The sequence below is a fragment of the Pagrus pagrus genome, assembly GCF_965226575.1.
Source record: "Pagrus pagrus genome assembly, chromosome: 17".
NCBI classification, from domain to species: domain Eukaryota; kingdom Metazoa; phylum Chordata; class Actinopteri; order Spariformes; family Sparidae; genus Pagrus; species Pagrus pagrus.
The window spans coordinates 20,156,382-20,175,237 of NC_140201.1; the positions used below are offsets into that span (position 1 = coordinate 20,156,382).

General features: G+C 43.6%; 1 protein-coding gene across 1 annotated transcript; it reads left to right on the plus strand.

Moving 5' to 3' along the window:
• The first annotated feature begins 608 nt into the window (after positions 1 to 608).
• LOC311273058 (SH3 domain-binding protein 5-like) lies at positions 609 to 14,175 on the plus strand. The gene is made up of 9 exons (XM_084379926.1): positions 609 to 945; positions 1,431 to 1,493; positions 4,171 to 4,299; positions 9,760 to 9,924; positions 10,068 to 10,198; positions 10,475 to 10,517; positions 10,853 to 11,069; positions 11,249 to 11,629; positions 12,921 to 14,175. Exons 1-9 carry the CDS (start codon positions 865 to 867, stop codon positions 13,094 to 13,096), a joined length of 1,386 nt encoding a protein of 461 aa, XP_084236052.1. The 5' UTR covers positions 609 to 864; the 3' UTR covers positions 13,097 to 14,175.
• The last annotated feature ends 4,681 nt before the right edge of the window (positions 14,176 to 18,856 follow it).

An 18,856-nucleotide genomic window follows, 5' to 3' on the forward strand; every position in this document is an offset into this window, starting at 1 on the left:
GTTTGAATGTAGGAAACTGTGAGTGTGATCAGGACAGTCCTGCAAAAACAGAGCCTGGCTCTCCGTAGAACAGCAATGATTAGACAATTAATCAACTGGTCGATCGAAAGAAAATAATAGCCAATTATTTTCACATTTTAATATCCTTTTAGTTATTTTTCGAGGATTTGCTGTTTTGTCATGTAAGATAGTAAATGAAGAGTCTTTGGCTTTGGGACTGTTGGTTGGACTGAAAAAGACATCTGAAGACGGGCTCTGGGGAATTATGATGAGCTTTTTTCTGCATTTTTTTATAATAGAATAATAATCATTAGTTGCAGCCCTGACATTTCCATGAATAAATAACTGCTACAATTTTAAGATAAGTTAAATGTAAGACAGCCAATAAAAACACGTCTTCTAAAATAAGGAGCCAGCTGAAAATACAAATATTTTTGTTTGATTAGAGTTTCTAATACATTTTAACATGTTATCATGTCATACCCTGCGCACATCCCGACTTTAGAGCATGCAGCTACACTACATGTGCTTTTATTTTGAAAGTCAACACCAGAAGTAGCTCTATGCATCACTATAGTAAGTTTCATACTTTCTTTTCCACAGTTGGTCTGTCGCTCCCTGAGGTTGAGGTCCTCCACAGTCTGAGCTCTCCCTGCGGCTCAGACGCGCTCCTCTGCAGTCGGCGGCTCCTCCAGACCCGCAGCCTCCACCGGCCCGGAGCGGGAGATGTGCCCTGTGTGAGGGTCAGTGAGGGCGGATCACCGCTGGACACCCCTCGCTGTCCAGCACCCCGCGGGGTCGCGCTTTGTTTGCAGTGAGGACCTCCTGTTTCTATCGCTAAAAAAACCTCCAGAAACCCTCAAAATGGACCCTTTACAGAATAACGGTGAGGAGGACTCGCAGTGTGCCGAGGAGGAGGAAGAAGAAGTGGATCCAAGAATCCAGGTGAGCTTTTTGTTTCTCTTTTTCCTAACAGATCCAGATGTTGCCCCCAGTGAAAGTGACATTGAGGTGAACATGTGGAGCCCAGTGACAAGAAGTGTCAGGCTGTGTGGAATAAAAATGCTAATGTTACACTCAGTGGAACAATTATAGAGAATAAAAGCCATTAAGAGGTGAAATATTACTACTTTATTACATTTCTACTATATTACAGCAATTACAGTGCACTTAAAGTATTTCATTGTTAACTGAGGGTTGCTTTTAGTCATCATGTACAATGTTCCTGGTGTCATTAAATAGATTTTAAGAGAGTATCTGTCCCTTTAATGCCATATCAGAGCACACACACACACACACACACACACACACACACACACACACAAAACACACACAGTGAGGGCTGCATGCTCAGTAATTTGGTAAACAGAAGTCTGTGTTAACCATATGCCTCTCCCTCTCTCCATGTATGCCATGTTTCCTGTAAACAGGGAGAGCTGGAGAAGTTAAACCAGTCCACAGACGACATTAACCGCTGGGAGAGTGAGCTGGAGGTAAGACAAAACACCAACCACTGACGGCGCTGTCGTCGTCATTAGTGCCTCTCCCTGCTGGGGTAAACACTGCCAGCCACGGCTGAGCTGCTGCTGCAAAAACACTCATCTACGAACGAGCCATTAGGTCTCACTTTCAGACTTCAGATCTGATGCTTTGATATAAACAAGTCCCTGCTTAACAACGGGGGCCGCTGCGCAGAGACAGTTTGCCTGAGATGCCTTGAGAAGATGGAAATGTTTCTAAATGCGGGAGCTGCTTCTGAGGGAAAATGTGGAAAAACTGAAGCGGCGAGCGTCACTCCTACATAATTACACTGCACTGTATGAACTCTCAGAGCTACAAGAGGCAGACTATGATCTGAATGTTAAATATAATACCTGAATGGCACATTTGGTGCAGTCTCAATCCCGAGTGTCTCCTGGTTTCCTCGCAGCTCCCTCAGCCTTTAAAAAACATCCTTTTAAAGAGGAGAGAGGCTGTTAAATGTGGAGAGGAGCAACTGAAAGATAGGTGGTAGGGTTGTTTTTTTGTTTTTTTTCTTTTACAGCGCCCACTTGGATTTGAATGTGTGCTAGGAGGGTTACTGTTCTGCAAAAGTTAAAACATTCCAGAGGCAGGCCACGGTTTTTCTTTTCCTCAAAGTAGGCCTCTTCTGTTTCTCATTAGACTTTCACTCACGTCCGAACACCACAAACCAACCAGTGCTGGAATCATTTTAACAACTGAAAGAGAGGCAGAGAGAGACAGGAGATGCTTAAGTCATGTTTTTAAGTTAAAGGCTGGATAATTATAATAGATCCTGGTTATTTTTTATCCATCTGGTGCGAAGAAATCAACTCAAAAAGGCAAATTTCTTCCGCTCCTTTGGGCAAAATCTCCATGCAACAGTTGTGTCAGCAGCGCCACTGATATAAATATATCCACAGACATAGGCAAACAGAAAAGTGAAAGAAGGCCATTCATCGCGAGGCGGAATGAAAGTCAGGAGCTGAAGAATGTGAAAAGTGCCTCAAGCAGGCCGCCGGTTATTTTCCTACAGAGTCTGGAGTTGATTAAGGACGATGTGCGGTAGATTCGGAGGATTCAGGGAAAGCCGAGCCAATGAGGTTAAATCCATGCTCACATATGAGGTTCTGCGCTCTGCCAGCAGGGAGGTAAACCTCTCATGCGCCCTGGCAGAGATACTGTAGGAGATGGAGTGTGTTGGAGATACAGAGACAGTGAATGTGTGCCATCATTAAAGGGGCACTGTGTAGTTTTGGAGAAGAAACTCAGAAGTTTAGTATTTGCAATACTAATGAGGTAATAATACAAACTCAGAAATATTTTTTGTTTGTATTATTTGAAACTGGAAAGGTGGCAGGGTCCGCCAAATATAACCAACAGCAGCATGCTGTGTCACTGTCTCGGGGCAGGAACAGGAAGTCAGGATGTCACAGGAATTGTGCTTCCTGTAGCGCCCTCTCCCAACTCCCTCTTTCACCCCCGCTTGTATTCCTCCGTCGGTTTTATGCACAGGATGCAGGTGCTGTCGCCTTTCAAACTCTCCTTTTTTTGTAAAGGAGAAGCACAACTGTACACACACACACACACACACACACACACTCACACTCACAAATGCACACACACACAAACACATACGTACAAACAGGTGGCCTGCCCCAGTAACCCTGCCGTATAGATGAGATGATGATAGACCTCGTATATAAGAATAACAGGTCTACTGTCACCTTGGGAATAATGCCAAAAGTGCACCCACACACACACACACACACACACTCATGCTATAAGTCACTACTCAAGAATGTATATAGGCTATAGGTATATAAGGTTTGCCCACCAACACCCGTTGGAGTGAAAAAAGGAAAAACAACACTGAGGTACAGCTGCTGTGTAAATCAGTGACCGTGCTTGTGTTTGGGTAATGTTTGATGACTTGGCCAAATGGGCCAGCAGGACAGCACCAGCTACAAGCCAACATGTGGTTAATGCTTAAAACATTCAGCACAAGAGTACCAGCACAGTCTTGGGAGAGTTAATTACCCAAACTGATTTCTACCTTTTATCGGCCTTTTTATTGAAATGGTTTGACCATGGCAGTGCTGAAGTGCCTGTTCTGAGCGACAGTATAAACTAACAAGATGAGAGTGGACAGCCGTGCCATTTGTTCTGTTAGGCTGTGCTAAGCCCAGCGGTGCTCTGAGCTGATCATCAACAAGCCAACATGCTCACACATGTAAATGTTTAGCTGGTCTGTTTTTCATGATCCCTAGCTTAGCTTAGTTTGTGAGCACAGTGCAAATTAGCATTCAAGACAAGGTAAAGAAGAGGCTGATGGGAATGTCATTCATTCTGTAAATGGAAAAATTAACTCTTTGATCAGATGATGGGACTCGATGAGGGGTCTTTAACATTTTTCAGGCCAAGGACCCATCAGCTGATAGATTGACGGAGCAGGGTCTCTGTACTACATATGTACTGTAACTTTTCATCATTTTGATGGTACAGTGTCTTGTAAGGGGGTGAATGGTGTCTCTTGGGATGCCAAATCGCACAAAATGCCAATCTCTACATCATGTTGTGGCAGTTCCCACCTCCACAACATCTTTAAATGCAGAATTATCACTGTAGATTGCTACATTTCAAGGCTAATATCTTTGCCTGTGTGTGTAGGACTGCCGTCAGCGGTTCCGTGCGGTGCTGGTGGAGGCGACGGTGAAGCTGGACGAGCAGGTGAAGAGGATCGGACGGGCCGTGGACGACTCCAAACCGTACTGGGAAGCCCGCAAAGTAGCGAGACAGGTACGCGCGCGCACACACACTCATACACACACACACGGACACAGAGGTGAGCTGGAGTGACTCCGAGGTCGGCAGACAGAGAGTGTGAGGGCAGGCTTACTGAGGATTAGCAATGAGAAGTTTAAAGAGCTCAGCTTATATCTACTTAAAGGGAGCGCAGTCACATGACGTCTATTTTTATACTCAGTCTTACCTCTGTGTGCTGAGATAGTGTCACACACATCGACTCGCTGTGGGGAAGAGGAATTGTCTGACTGAAAGTGCTACACCTGACGTGTTCTTCATAATCCGACTCGCTTTCTTCGCTGCATGTTAGAAGTCTCTGTGTTTTCATGCTTGCTGCACTGTTACAGGTACATGCAAAGTAGGTCGACCGACTAACGGTGCTGTTCTCTCTCCGGTGGATCGTGTCCTTAACTGTCTAATTGCTCCGGCACGTTCAGGCCTCGATCTGATTGGATACTAGCAGAAATTTAGAGTCCGGCGCCCCCCTCCTTTCAGCCAATAAGGAAGAAGCTTTTGAGTCATCCATCAGAAGGCTGACATTTGTGTGTCAGAGCTGAGCTGCCAAAACTGAAATAGATTGTGTACATGTGTGTGCGTGCCTTTGTGTGTGTCCTTGCTTATCTCTGTTGCAGTATGACAAACTACCTGCCAGTGGCTTCTGCTTCTGACAGGAACACGTGAGGGACCGGGATTACCGGGAGGTTTTGAATTTTGATGGAACCAGAGTTCACGTGAAAGGATCAGAAGCGCTCCCTAGCTTTGTGTGTTTGTGTGTGTGTGTGTGTGTGTGTGTGTGTGTGTGTGTGTGTGTGTGTGATCAGGGGGATTCAATAGAGAAAAGCTGATGAAGGTCTCGCCTCGGGTTAAACTGGTGTGTTGTACGGTAATGATTTATGGATGAATATTTAATATTTAATACATGACCTACTTTGAAGGGATTCAAATGCTTACCCTCACTGACCCCACCACAAACACACACACACACACACACACACACCCACAGTATTGCACCCACCCCCACCCATAAGCCCATCTCAGCCCCCAACCCCCCATGTTTACCCCCCGACATTCCAACAGACGGGGGGCGGTGTATAGGAATTTGCCTCTACTGTCCTATCTTTTGTCCTTTTTACCCAGCATTCTCTTCTGCACCACTGCCTGCCTGTCTGTCTGTCTGTCTGTCTGTCTCCTGCATCCCTCTCTTCTTTCTCAACTCCCGAAAACTGTGAAGTTTCGGAGACAAAGGTGTCAGACTGTGTGACAGCGTCTGACATGTGAATTATAAATGAGTCACGTCCATGGTTACACACACACACACACACACACACACACATGACAAAAACACCCTTCAGTGGGATGATATGAACAGGAGTCATGCAGATACGAGGTGCCAGTGTGTCATGATTTCAGACCTAAGCCATTGTGTTGTTTGCCAGAGAGAGTCAGATATTGTGGGCTTCATGACATCGAGTTAATTAACTGATAACAGTGCTCAGTCATTTGCATGCTGTGTCTCGCTCAGCGGGCTTTTGTGCCTTAAAGATAACCCGCAAACTGTGTCCTCGGCTTTTGATGCCTGTTACTCACCAGGGTGCTAAAGACTCGTCTTCAGTTCTTTTTTTGCCCGCTATAGAAAAACAAAGCGTCACATTGTCACTGTGTTTGGTGAGCTTAAGTGACAACACAATGACTAAACACAAACAAACCATGCATGAGAAAGGAAGTGCACGGCTGCTCTGCCCAGGAAGTCCTGTGAAGGAGGGTGTAAGGCACGGGCAGTGCGCTGCAGTAAGGGCGTGTGCTTCAGTAAACTGAAGTGCTACAATCCTTACAGTGCCTTGCTTGTTGTGTAGATGATGGTAGATCAAATCCATTACGCCAGCTCACATGGCATGTAGCCACCACACAACAGCTTTTTTTGTCAGGCGTCACCAACAAAGTATTTTCGAGAAAAAACTGCCAGCATGTCAGAGCCTTTATATACCTAATGAAATGCCAACTTATAAGCCCCCAGGAAGAGCGGCAGGCTTTGAAACTGACTATCATAGTGGCCAAACTGTGTAATTACACTTGATGCTCCGGGGCCAGAAGGACCCAGAAGCTAACATTTTAAAAGAAGTGGCTATAGAGAGGTGGATACAGTCCCCATGAAATGACTCGTTCCAGTATCAGAATTTGAACTATTCAGTCTGACAACATTTGGAAAGTCTAGAAAAGCTGCACAATTAATCATTTTATTCCCATTCAAGTTAGCCAGGCGCTAAACAGGAAGTTAGTCAGCTCGCTCGGTGGAGGTCTCTTGTTTGCACTGTCTTTAGGCCCCACAACCGGGAAGATTCCTGTACTTTTACACCTGGGAAGTCGAGCTTTTTTGGCTTCCTGCGCCACCGAGCAGCTTTCATAGGAATGAATGGGGCTCCGCCTCCGACGCTGTATCCGGAATTTACTTGTTATATCCATGACACAGCTAGCTAGACAATTTAGCCAACATAGGAAATGAAAGGGCGCGCTATCAGGCAGGCAAACCTTAAGACAAACACTAGATTGTTTCATTCATCCGTAGACATCTGAAACAATCAAATTCAGAATCTCTGAAGGTAAGAAAGTAAGGCGTATACAGCTAGCTAGATAGCTACTAACATTATAATTAGCGTTGCTGCAGCATAGACCTGACATCAAGGTTAAAAATGGTATGGTCCAGTTTAGGGGCGTCTGAAATTGTTTTAAAAGTTTCTTCCAGCATGAATATAGGAAATATAGATTGTAATATTTAAGATTACAGGTAAGAAGGGTATATAAATGTTTCGACATTTATATTTGTTGTTTTTACCTCTTTCTTGAGTGTCCAAGTCTTAATTAGGGGGGTCAAACCCCAACAATCGCCCCCGTAATTCAAACCCTGTTGATAGTGTTAACGTCTCTGTTTCTCTTCATCAAATATCCATCATCCTCCTTCTGTTATCCCTGCGCCCCCTCTCTCCTCTGAGCCTGGGAAATGGGTCATCATGGGGGGACAAAGAGGAGGGGTGCATCTTGCCAGTCAAACTAACAGATTAAGCCACACACAAAGAGAAAATGTTATCTTCCACTCCCTTCCTCTATCTCTTCACCTTCTCCAAGGGGTCTCGACAACCGCAGATAGCGTATCTAACCAGTGCAACACTCTAATACGACAACAATAGCGACAGGGAAGATGCCAGCTTTGGATTTCCTTCAATGTGTGTGAGACGATGCAGACCTGTGCTTCCTCACGTCACTGTTTGAGCGTTTATCATGAACAAGGCAGACAGTGGCAGGGGTTCATGTTACAGAGGTTAATGTAACAGAAAGCAAGGGAAGGCCGTGAGAAAAAATGTGCAACAGCCGAGAAAACTACGCTGATGTTTGGGGGAGTCTGATATGTTACGTAAAGCTTTCTACTGTGAGATGTTCTGCTTGTTGTCATCTTCACTGCTCGACAGCTCCATTTTGTCTTGTATTGCCAGTTTTCGCAACAAATAGAATGATAAAGGCATCGGACTAAGTGTGCAAGGCTTCTGTGCAAAAAAAACACAGACTTGGTTTGCAAAAGTCTTAAGCATCCAAGTGTTAGCTCGTCCCTTGGGTGGTACCCTAAAGGGAGGGACTGGGCCTCTCTATTGCACTTAGATATGTCTCTAGACACATGACTATAAATGAATGCCTATGTTGCTCCATTCCTCCTGGAGGTGTAATAAGTTAACTGTTTGCTGACATGATCACCATTATAGCTTTGTGATAATATATGATGATGACAGCATTGTGTGACAAATTGTTGTGCGACCTCTAAGTGGCCAAAAACCAATGAAAAGCTCCAGGCCTCATTAATCATATGCTAAAGTATTCAATCAATCTGCTGTAGGAAGTTACACATATGTCAAATCCCTAAAATTTCATGTGTCTAATGCGCACAGTGATAAGGCTTATAACAACTTATTGCAGTATAATAACTCAGCCTTATTTTCTTATGTATTGCTGTGTATTTTCTAAAATACAACACCTTTCAGCACATTAAAGTCGAGGAAATAAAGTAACTGAAAACACCGTTCTCTTTCAGCTTGGGTCAAGTTTTCTTTCCTGTCATCTATTGATGCTGGAAACACTCCAACAAAAATACACTTGGATTTAAAACAATTTATGTTAGAAACTGTGAAACGGTCTATAGTTCAAACATGAATGGATGACTTTATTTCATAGTAAAAGTGCCCATTTAGCTGCAACAATGACATACAATAATCCATTCAAAGTGCACTACGATAGAAACACAAACGAGACCACCAGGTTTGTTTTCATTGTGCTGTGCAGTCAATGCAAGCAGACGATACTGTTGAAACAGGACAAGGGGCAGAATGACAGGCTTGAAGGGTATGATTTAAAATGTCAAAGGGCTGTACGCCATTTACAACAAGCGTTTGCCCTTCAGTTTGAGGAAAGTTGTCCCATTAAAATATTGCACTGAACAAAATGTACTGTAACCCAATACTGCATTTAAAGGACCAGAGGATGTGTATCAGCGGCACGGCCAGTTGTTGCGTAACTTTGGCTGTCTCTGACACAAGTGAAATTATTTGCCAGATAACTCGCAGCTGCATTGTTCACAGATGTGTTTGCTGCGACCCTTTGACTCCTATAAACCACTGAGTTTCTTAAAATGAAAATCTGCAAAATCGATAGGAGCACAAGGGTGTTCTGTCCCCAACACTGATGTTAAATCCTGGTGACGTCATCAGCTCAGTCATATGTCTTCCCAAGAAAAAGGTCACAATTAGATTTACAAATTCATCGTCTAACCAAGCTCTCATTATTCCCATCTTATTCAAGGAAATCTGATTGCAGTTACTGTAACTGCTTCATCTTGGTTTCCAGCCAATATGCAGAACTTTAAGTCATGCCTGCTGGAGGGGAGAGAGTGGGTCCAAATATGTCCAGCACGATGGGAATAATCCTCGTATTGACTGTGACTGTGGGCAGGAAGAGCCCACTGACAGTGTGTCAAATTTTCTTAGTGACAAAGCTTCTGTTTGTCCATTAGATGAAAGCACGGCTGTCTTTCTGTGCGTGTGTGTGTGTGGGCGCAGTGCAAAATCTCTTTGTCCCTCTGTGGCTGTCGTGAGGAATCAACCGCGGTTCCTTCAGAGGAAATATAGGTCATAAAATACACACAGTCAGACATACACTGAAAGGACTACTGCTGAACTCATGTGACAGCAAATACTGGGCTGGTGGTTGTAATGAAGAACCAGAAAGAGAATTTTAAGTGGTTTGAAGCTGTCAGGATGCTCTGATTTACGGTCTCTGTCTGCAGAATTCAGTGAAATCTCAGTCGAACATGAAACCCTGACCTCCACTGCTGTAATATTTATATATAATTTTCAAGCTGGACACTTTGCTGCCACGTTTTCTAATATCATAACTACCCCACTCTCTGAACTTTAGGCCCAGGTTGAAGCCCAAAAGGCAACTCAGGAGTTCCAGCGGGCGGTGGAGATCCTGCGGGCCGCCAAGGAGACCATCGCCCTGGCCGAGGAGAGGCTGCTGGAGGAGGACAGCCGCCAGTTTGATTCCGCCTGGCAGGAAATGCTCAACCACGCCACACAGAGGGTACGAACATGATGCAAGACAGCTGAAATATACCGATCCTAACTAGTCATTTGTGCATAAGGGTGAAGGGAGGGGTAGTCGGTGTGATTATACTGGAATTGTCGATCTTTGCAGTAAAAATAAACCTTCCTCGATTACTTCAGGTGATGGAGGCCGAGCAGGCGAGAACGCGCAGTGAAGCCGAACACAGGAAAACAGCAGCCAATTACAATTCCTGCATCAGCCACATGAAGCAGCTGGAGAAGAAACTCAAGCGTTCAATCAACAAATCCAGGTCTGTGCCTTTGTTTCCCTTTCTTTCCCCCGATCTGGGCCTCGCTATGTGAGTGTGTTTGTGTGTGAGAAAGAGGGGCTCCGTTTATGTCATCTGATGCGGTCCAGATGTTTCATGCGTTGGTTGTGCAGCGTTGGGGTGTACTCCCTATGTAAGAGCCAAGGAATGTGAGTGCTCACAGAGGAGTGTTATTCTTCCAGCGGTTTTTCTCCAGTGACAGTTGGCAAAGCTTCTCCTCCCTCTCTCTCAGTTTTTCTTCTTTTTCTCCCCCTGTAGGCCGTATTTCGAAATGAAAGCCAAGTATTATCTACAACTTGAGGTATGTATGCTAGCGGGCTTTTAAATCGATTAGGTTAAAGCAACATTATGTAACGTTATGTAACAGCTTGAAAATCATTTTGATGGTACAGTGTCTTGTAACAGGGTGAATGGTGTAGAATAGACCACCAACACTCCCCCTAAACTCCCAATCCAGGCAGAGTCAGCTAACATGACTGCTTGCTGCACAGTTAACTGAGCTAACTAGCTAATGGTAGCTACAATTAGCAGCTATGTTTGGAGCTGTTGAGAGTTTGACGGGTGTCCAGTTCTTACATACTGCACCTTTAACACAGAAGGTGCGTTTACTAAGAAACCGGGTTTGATTTCTCACAGCAACTGAAGCGTCTTGTGGATGAGCGTCAAGCCAAACTTGTGGTTGCCAAGGCTGAGTACCGCGCAGCGCTACGCAACCTAGAGACCATCTCCGAAGAGATCCATGCCCAGCGACGTTCCCTCGCCATGGGAACCAGGGAGCAGGGTGTTGGTGCGGAGGGAGACGGAGGCAACGACGACATCGCCAACTTCAAGATGGAGTCAGACGGTCTGTCAAGTGAGTAGAAGCGGAGCGTAGAAATGAATCATCGGTCATCCACTTCATCCATCCACATGTTCTGTCAGTGCATCTGCATGTTTAATGTGCATATCTGTGTGTGTGTTTGTGTGTGTGTGTGTGTGTGTGTGTGTGTGTGTGTGTGTGTGTGTGTGTGTGTGTGTGTGTGTGTGTTTCAGTGGTGTCCGTGTCAATTGACGAAGAGGGCAGCCACAGTAGCAGCTCAGAGGAGGAGACCGACACTCACTCCACCTCCTCACCCCGAGCCATGCCCTCCTCACCTTCCTCATCCTCCTCCCATCCTTCCACCTCTGCCTCCACCCCCCCTGACATGCCCTGTCCTTACCCCTCCTCCTCGCTCTACAGCCCCTGCTCCTACCTCTCCTCCTCTCCCACTTCCTCCATCCTCTCCTCCCCCTGTCCCGGTGGCCTGGAGTTAGCGAGTCCATGTAGCTCTCATGACCCAGACTCAGCGTGCGGTTCTGGGCATGCCTCACCTCTCCTGGGCCCCCGCAGCCAGTGCAGTGGAGCTTCCTCTCCAGACTGCGACCAGGAGAGAGGTGTGTGTTCATCGCATCAGTGTGTACATGTGTGTCGACTTGTGATTTGATTCTTCATCTTCCGTTTGTATTTTATGTAACATTGAAGAAACAGTTCATTGTATTTGGGAATATACTCGTACTTCTTCCAGCAGAGCTGGAGTCAGGTTGTGGTCTAGCCTAGCTTGGCATTACGACTGGAAACAGGGTCAACCTCTAAAGCTCACTAATTAACAAGTTAGTTAGCGAGGTATAATTATGCAATTAGCTGTTTTAGAAGGAGTTACATATGGTAACAAATAACAGTTTATCCATCCACATGTTTTGTCTCTGTAGGTAGAACATTTTATCAAACCTGGCAACCTCACTGTGGCAGCAAGTCTCCAGGAAGTGACCAGCTATTGTTTGCCAAGAAATAGTTACAAATTACACACATTATTAAGTGTTGGTAGGTGCATTTTCTAACTCTGGACAGAGCCAGGCTCGCTGTTTCATAGTCATCATAAATGGGTTTGTGGGCGTATATCAGATTTAGGCCCTCTTACCTTGTTCAAGAGAAAAAAACTGTCATTTCCAAGAAGTGTTTAAAGGTGCTCGGTTGAGTTTTCTTGTAAACAAACAAAAGTGTTGTTTACCTTCAATGTTTCTCAACAAAATGCATCGTGGGTAATCCTTATACAAGGAATTATTGGATGCATTTCCTTCCTCATCTAATACAATCTTACAATCTCAACCACAAAATCAATGGCTAAACAATTGTATTGTGACAGGAATATATCTTATGGCTTCCTCCCCGAGAGGATAATCGATACACTGGCGCCAAATGTCGATGTGTAGGCGCTCTAAACAGATTCCCCTGACAGTTTGACTTAACAGAGTACTTCATGACTTCCTTGTGGTGTAAGCTTCTGTAAACTTAATTTACACAGATTGAAAATAATTTATTGAGGCACAGCTGTATCTTTCATTTTAAACATTTGCTGTTCGGCCTTTTGATAGTTTATGTTTATTGTTCGTCGGAATGATGTCACACATGGACAAAGTGTGTGTTGATAAAAAATCACTTTGTATTCATTGTTTCATCTCAGTTCATGTCAAATTCTATGAAATTGGCACCACAATGCAGTAATAAGTACATAATTCCTGCTCGTATTTTAGTCTGTGCTGTGGAATCTAAACTCTCCTACTCGTGTTTGGTTTTCAATAAACGTCTTGATCAGGCAGTAAAGATGAACTTGTATATCCTTAGTTTACCTTAACATGCAGATGTACTCACCATTGCTCGCCCTGTGTTTCTGTGTGTGTGCTGTAGGTGACAGAGCGGAGGGAGCGGAGGCGACGCTCGAAGCCGGTTTGAACAAGCTGACCTTGACTGTAGCACAAAAGGAAGAAGGGGACTCAGGGGACGAGCAAGACCCCCCTTTCATTAACCCTGACGTTTCCTCTCCCAGCTCGGCCACGACCGTTCTATTACTCAACGGTGTCTAATGAACGCCTGTCTGACTCTGAAACACTAACTGCGGCCATCTTCAAGCCTCAAACTGGACTGTGTGGCAGAAGACGTGGCTGGTTGAAGTGCACACTCCCAGCTCCAACCAACCTGACATTATGTCTCCATATTGTCTCAGCATCAGATGGTGTCATATTAAAGGTGCTAAATGTATTGTGTTTGACCATCAGTACATCTTTGTCAGATACATTGTGAACCCATGTAGTTGCAGTGTAAACAAATGAGAACAGGGGCAGAAGGATTTACTAGTACTAGCGTTATTCAAAAGACTACATTTCCCATAAATCTCCTTGCTTCCTGCTGCAAAGATGTTGCTTGTAGCCATGGAACTTATTTCATTAACTCTGTTTCTGCTAAAAGAAGAATACTTTGTGCCATAAAGACATTTGTGTTGTACAGTACGGCAAATTTTCTCTCTTTTGGCTCATTGTAGAGGCTGTCAGTCCTCCAACAGTGGTGCAACTTTTTTTACAGTGATCAGCGTCAAAGTTGAACATTTATCGATGTTGATATGCTACAGTCGGCACCACAAAGAGACGTTTTGTATTAATGTGAACAGGGAGCCTCTTCTTTGGGTCTGAATCTCCACCAGGATAAAAACAGGACTAAACCAGAGGTGTGATATTCCAATACGTCTTGTTCTACCTTGATCACTGCGCTCCTCCTGTAACTCCTAAAGGTCCATTTGAAATGCACAATGTGGTGACTGTTTTGGAGGAACAGCTGCCAAGGAGGAAAGTGGAGTGCAAGCAGTACCCCGAGCACTAAACTAAAGAAGAGACTGCCCTCAGACTGGACTGAAACACAAATAGTCCTCCGTTTGTGTTTGTCAATGAGTAAGTGAGTGTTCTTCAGCACAGCCCACCATCTGTGGTGGAGGTGATCGAGTGAATGTTTTTTTTTTGAGTGTGTCTGTTTTAGAGAAATGCTCAAATACTAGCCTGTAGTGCATATATTCTATATTTATACCACTGTATTCTTGTAAATGAACAATGTTTTGTGGTGACTGTTGTTATTGTTTAACACAAAATAAGCAATAAACACATGCTACACTTAACTGATTACTTTTATATCAGTCTTTGAGAATGTCTGAAAGCACTTAAAGCAACATTATGTAGTCATTTGTATTTGGCGCCCCCCACTGGTTCAGAGGGCAACACAACTGTTGACATACAAATCATTGGTCTATGTAACAATTTGGCAGATGTAATCAGAGGTAATATCTCATCACCGTACTTTATTTTTCTCGTTAAGGCTCGTTACTTTAGTTTAAACGCCTCCAAGAGGAATTATCAATTATTTTTATTTAGCGTCACTGTGCACAGGAGACTCGAGTAGGGAGAAAAGGTGTTTAGTGACAAAGTCAGCGACATGAAGGAAACCGAACCAGTCAACAAGACGTTCCCGCTTTAAAATATATTAATATTAATAATTAACTTCACATGAGGTTCATTTAGCTCTGCACAGAAATCTCCTTCAGAGGGATATTTTTTACTTTTATACTTGAGTACATTTCAGAGCCTGTGCTTTCTTACTTTTACTTGAGTAAAGAAGTTGAAGCACTGAGTCTCTATTTACACAAGTATCTGTACTTCTACTTGTAAAGAATGTGTGTACTTTTGCCACCTCCTGATGTAAGGTAACGTTACATGCTAACTACAAACAAACTATGTTATGATGAAAAACTAGTGAGTGAACAACTTTGCTAACACAGCTGAACCTCATGCAAGTGCAACAACGCAACACATATAACTCAGCAAGCCAGCTAATGTTACTAACTATTCAACAGCAACAATCTTTTTTTAAAACACAAGCCAGTCAGAGCTCTTCTCCCTACTGATATCTGTGTGTTACTGTTTTTTAATATCTCTGTTGCTACGGGAAACAACAACAACCACCTCCGAGCTGGCAACCTACAAGCTGAAGATGACAAGTCTAACCTGGTCCTAATGCTGTGAAGCTAAACAATCTGGCAGCGGTTACCTTTTCTTTTTTTAGTCACTTTAATGCCACAGCTCCCCTCCCCAGGTGCAAAACAAGGTCCCCCACAACACTAATTTGCAGGGACACAGTTGATGCTGCCTATGACAGTTGTGATTGGATTGAAGAAACACAATCTTGCCGGGCTAAGCTTCTGGAGCCCATTCTGGCCCCAGAGCTGTAAACCTCCAAAGCTGCTGTAATGGCAGTGTAAGCACCAACACTCCCTGATGGTGCTCCGAGCAGAGTCAGTGAGGCCGGCAGCGCCAACAAGCAGCAGTCAGCAACAGGCTGCTTCCAGGAATCTCTGTAAATCGCAGAGCGTTGAGGCAGAGCAGAAGGACATCAGAGAGAAAACCAGAAAAAATTTTCGCTAAAAAGTGTGACTGTGTTTCACTTGAATCAGTTTCTGCTGTGTGATGTGCTGCGTCACGCACTGTGATGCTACACACTCACTGAAGAAACACAGAAACAAGTGACAGGGAGGTGAAGTGGTGGAGACAGAGACACCATTCACTGTATTATAAATCAGTGTGACATTAAAATGATTTTGAAGCTTTTGAAGAAATAGTTCAACATTTTGGGAAATATATTTATTCTTTTTCTTGCAGAGTTACTGAACGTGATGTGACATGTCAGCAGAAATGTAAATATGGTACGTAGCCTATGACACGTACAAATGTGAGCGTATCTGTTGCTTACAGAAACGCTAACTGCCAACGTTTTATCCTGATGACTGGGCCAGATAAGGATTTTGTCTCACACGTCATGCAACACAACAACACTGGTGTCCAAGGCTTTTTGATGTTTCTCCGCTGTATTATATCACAACTGCACACTGCAAAAATGAAAACGTGGTCTGGAAATAAATAGAAAATTCAATAAAACACTTTTTAAAAACATAATTGTTTTATTGCATTTCATCCAGTTAAAGTCTTTTAGTTTTACACTTGACTTTCTGTCAGTGCAGCTGAGACGAAATCTTGAGTTAATGAGCTATAATTGTTTTGAATTAGAGGTCTTTGAATTGATAAGGTTAAATTTGAGGCCTTTGAACACACCGTAATCCATTCATGCACAAATGTTCAGACTGTCAAATGACATCAAAACTTTATGTTCACCTGACACAAACAAACAAATAGAGCCTAATTAGTTTAAGCACACGGACAAGGGTCATGTGACATATTTATTTTGTGTCTGGTGTACTCAAAACTTTCATGTGACTGAACTGTACTAACCTAAACGTTTTGAGTGCAAGCTGTTTCCAAAGAAATGTTTAAGATGAGTGGGCGAATTTGGGTTTGGTGTACCTTAAAGTAATGACGGCACATGTTTGTGTGAAACAGTACGCTGAACAAGAGCAGCCAGAGGTCACCTTGGTGCTGAACTTCAAATCTCAACTACAAGACTTAAACCTGAACTCACAGCATCGCTGCTATTTCACATCAGTATTCAAGAACAGTTTGTATGTGCAGAGAGTGCTGCCGTACAGGAGCATGTCATAGTATTTAGGTCAATCTCAGGTTAATGAGCCATAATCATGTTAAACTTTAAAATCGATCACTGTGATAAATTGGAGGCCCTTAACACAATACAGATATTCACTGTACATGTTTATCTGAATCAGTGGTTAGACGTGAAGTTTCCTGAAAAATGTTCAGTGGTGTGATGCTTACTAATGTTGAAACACATTCTTGAACTGTGGTCACTCGGCAGACTTCTCGCCTGTTACTTCACCACCACCCCCTCCACCTCATGATATGACAGCCGGGTCTTAGACATGAATGTGAATGAGAAGATTGATACCACTCTTAGTTTAGAACAAAACTGGAAACAGGAAACAATAGCATTACTTCACCTGGCACTGCACACACACACTGACAGGTTTTATGAGCTGCTGGCTGTTCAGGTGTTGCATTGTTATCTTATGACTTAAGTTTGTGACCTGACACTCAGATCAGTCTCTTTTTCACTCTGTTACTCTGTCTTCCAGTCCTTTCTCTCTGCTGCCTGTCTGCACATGCTACTGAGAGCATGCCATTTTTCAATTATGCTGCATCCTGTGATTTCAATATCTGAGCCAGATGGCTGTGGACTCAAGTCTTAAAGTCTTAATAATGTGAGCAAGTTCTGTCAGATACTGACATCTAGTGCCAAGCTTGGGTTCTGTATGCACCCTGAGGCTTTTAACAGGAGCTTCAGACTATTGTAACAAATACTACAATGATACTGGCCTGTAGGTTACTCTATTAATTTACCATGTCAAGTCACAAAATCAAAAATGTGTGTCAGAGTATCTGTCACAGAACGATGACAGTATAGGGCATAACTGCAGACAATGGAGGCAGAGCTGACGCAGATTAATGATTCATTTAATAAAAATCTGACTCAAGTTTACAGGACCAGGCAGGTACAGTTGACAAGGTCCTAAGAAACAAGTAACAGGTTTAAATCTACAGCATGAAACAACACAGCCACTTTGATGAACAGTCAGAAGAACATAAGTAGAGGCTGATTAGGAAAAGGGAGGCAGACAGGAACGGCCCAGCAGAGCAGATGAGGGAAGTGGGAACAAATGTCACGATGGGTTGAGCAGTCAGATGATGGGGAAAGTTAGAAATCATCTGGTGGATGGCTGTGACAAGTATCTGCTGGAGGGTGACCAACCTTCCTTCATTTTAAAGTTGAACTAGTGAACTTCTCTACCAGCCACTGAGAGTCATAAAACTTTCTCTAAGAAAACAGTTTTAAATCCATCCAGCTTGATTATAATTGGTTTCCTAAAGGCTTGATGAGTTGGCAAGAAAAATTGAAAAATGAAGCAAACCGTATGCTTTCAATAAACCACTAGTTCACAAAAGGTGTGTTACAAATTTGCTGACTTTGATTGCACCCAATGAGCCACGTGGAGCCTTTTTAAATTTTCTATCAGTTTTAAAACAAGTCCCCATCTGCTCCAGCTGTTTAGGAGAATGCCGCAACGCTAATTTGCTGTGAAGCTCCAGAAATGTTTTGCAAACTACAAAACTTGACTCGACTTTCCATCGGCATGAGGGTTAGAGGTTACTGACTTCATTTTTTTGTTTATTTATCCTTTAACATGCAGAGGTGGGAATTGTGGAGTCATCAAGTCATCTCCATGCCATGTATTTGTTCTGCTCAGTCACTGAACAAGGTGCATTCACTAATTAGCTCACCTTCCTGGGTGAAGAGCTGTGCTGATTGGACTCAGCTGGTTTAGTGCATGAACAGAACAAATACATGGCATGGAGATGACTTGATGACTCCACAATTCCCACCTCTGTTAACATGTTTTCAGAGGATATTGAACTGAGGAACAAAGTATCCTGGGAACAATTGGTAGTACATAATAGTGGAGAAAGACGGTCAGTTTTTCCATCTGTATCCAGACTGTATCAAAGAAAATGTGGGAGAAGAATCTTGTAAGAGCTCTAAAGGTGTATAGCTCCAATTTCTGCTGAATAGTCACACAACTTTCACTGTTGGCAAAGTCCTGCATGTGTCTAAAGTATCATAAACACAATTAAGGCATCACTGATCGTTTCAAAGTCCTACAGGCTACACAAAACCTTTGCTAACGTGGATGACTGTACTATCCTTTCCTTAAATCTATAACCAGCCCTTTGGTCATATGACACAGATCACATGACAGTCGCGCAGTAAACCCCTCCTCTCGCATCTGATTGGAGGAAACCCTTCCGCGCCACAGTGTGATTGGTTAAATGAAGACGTGTTCG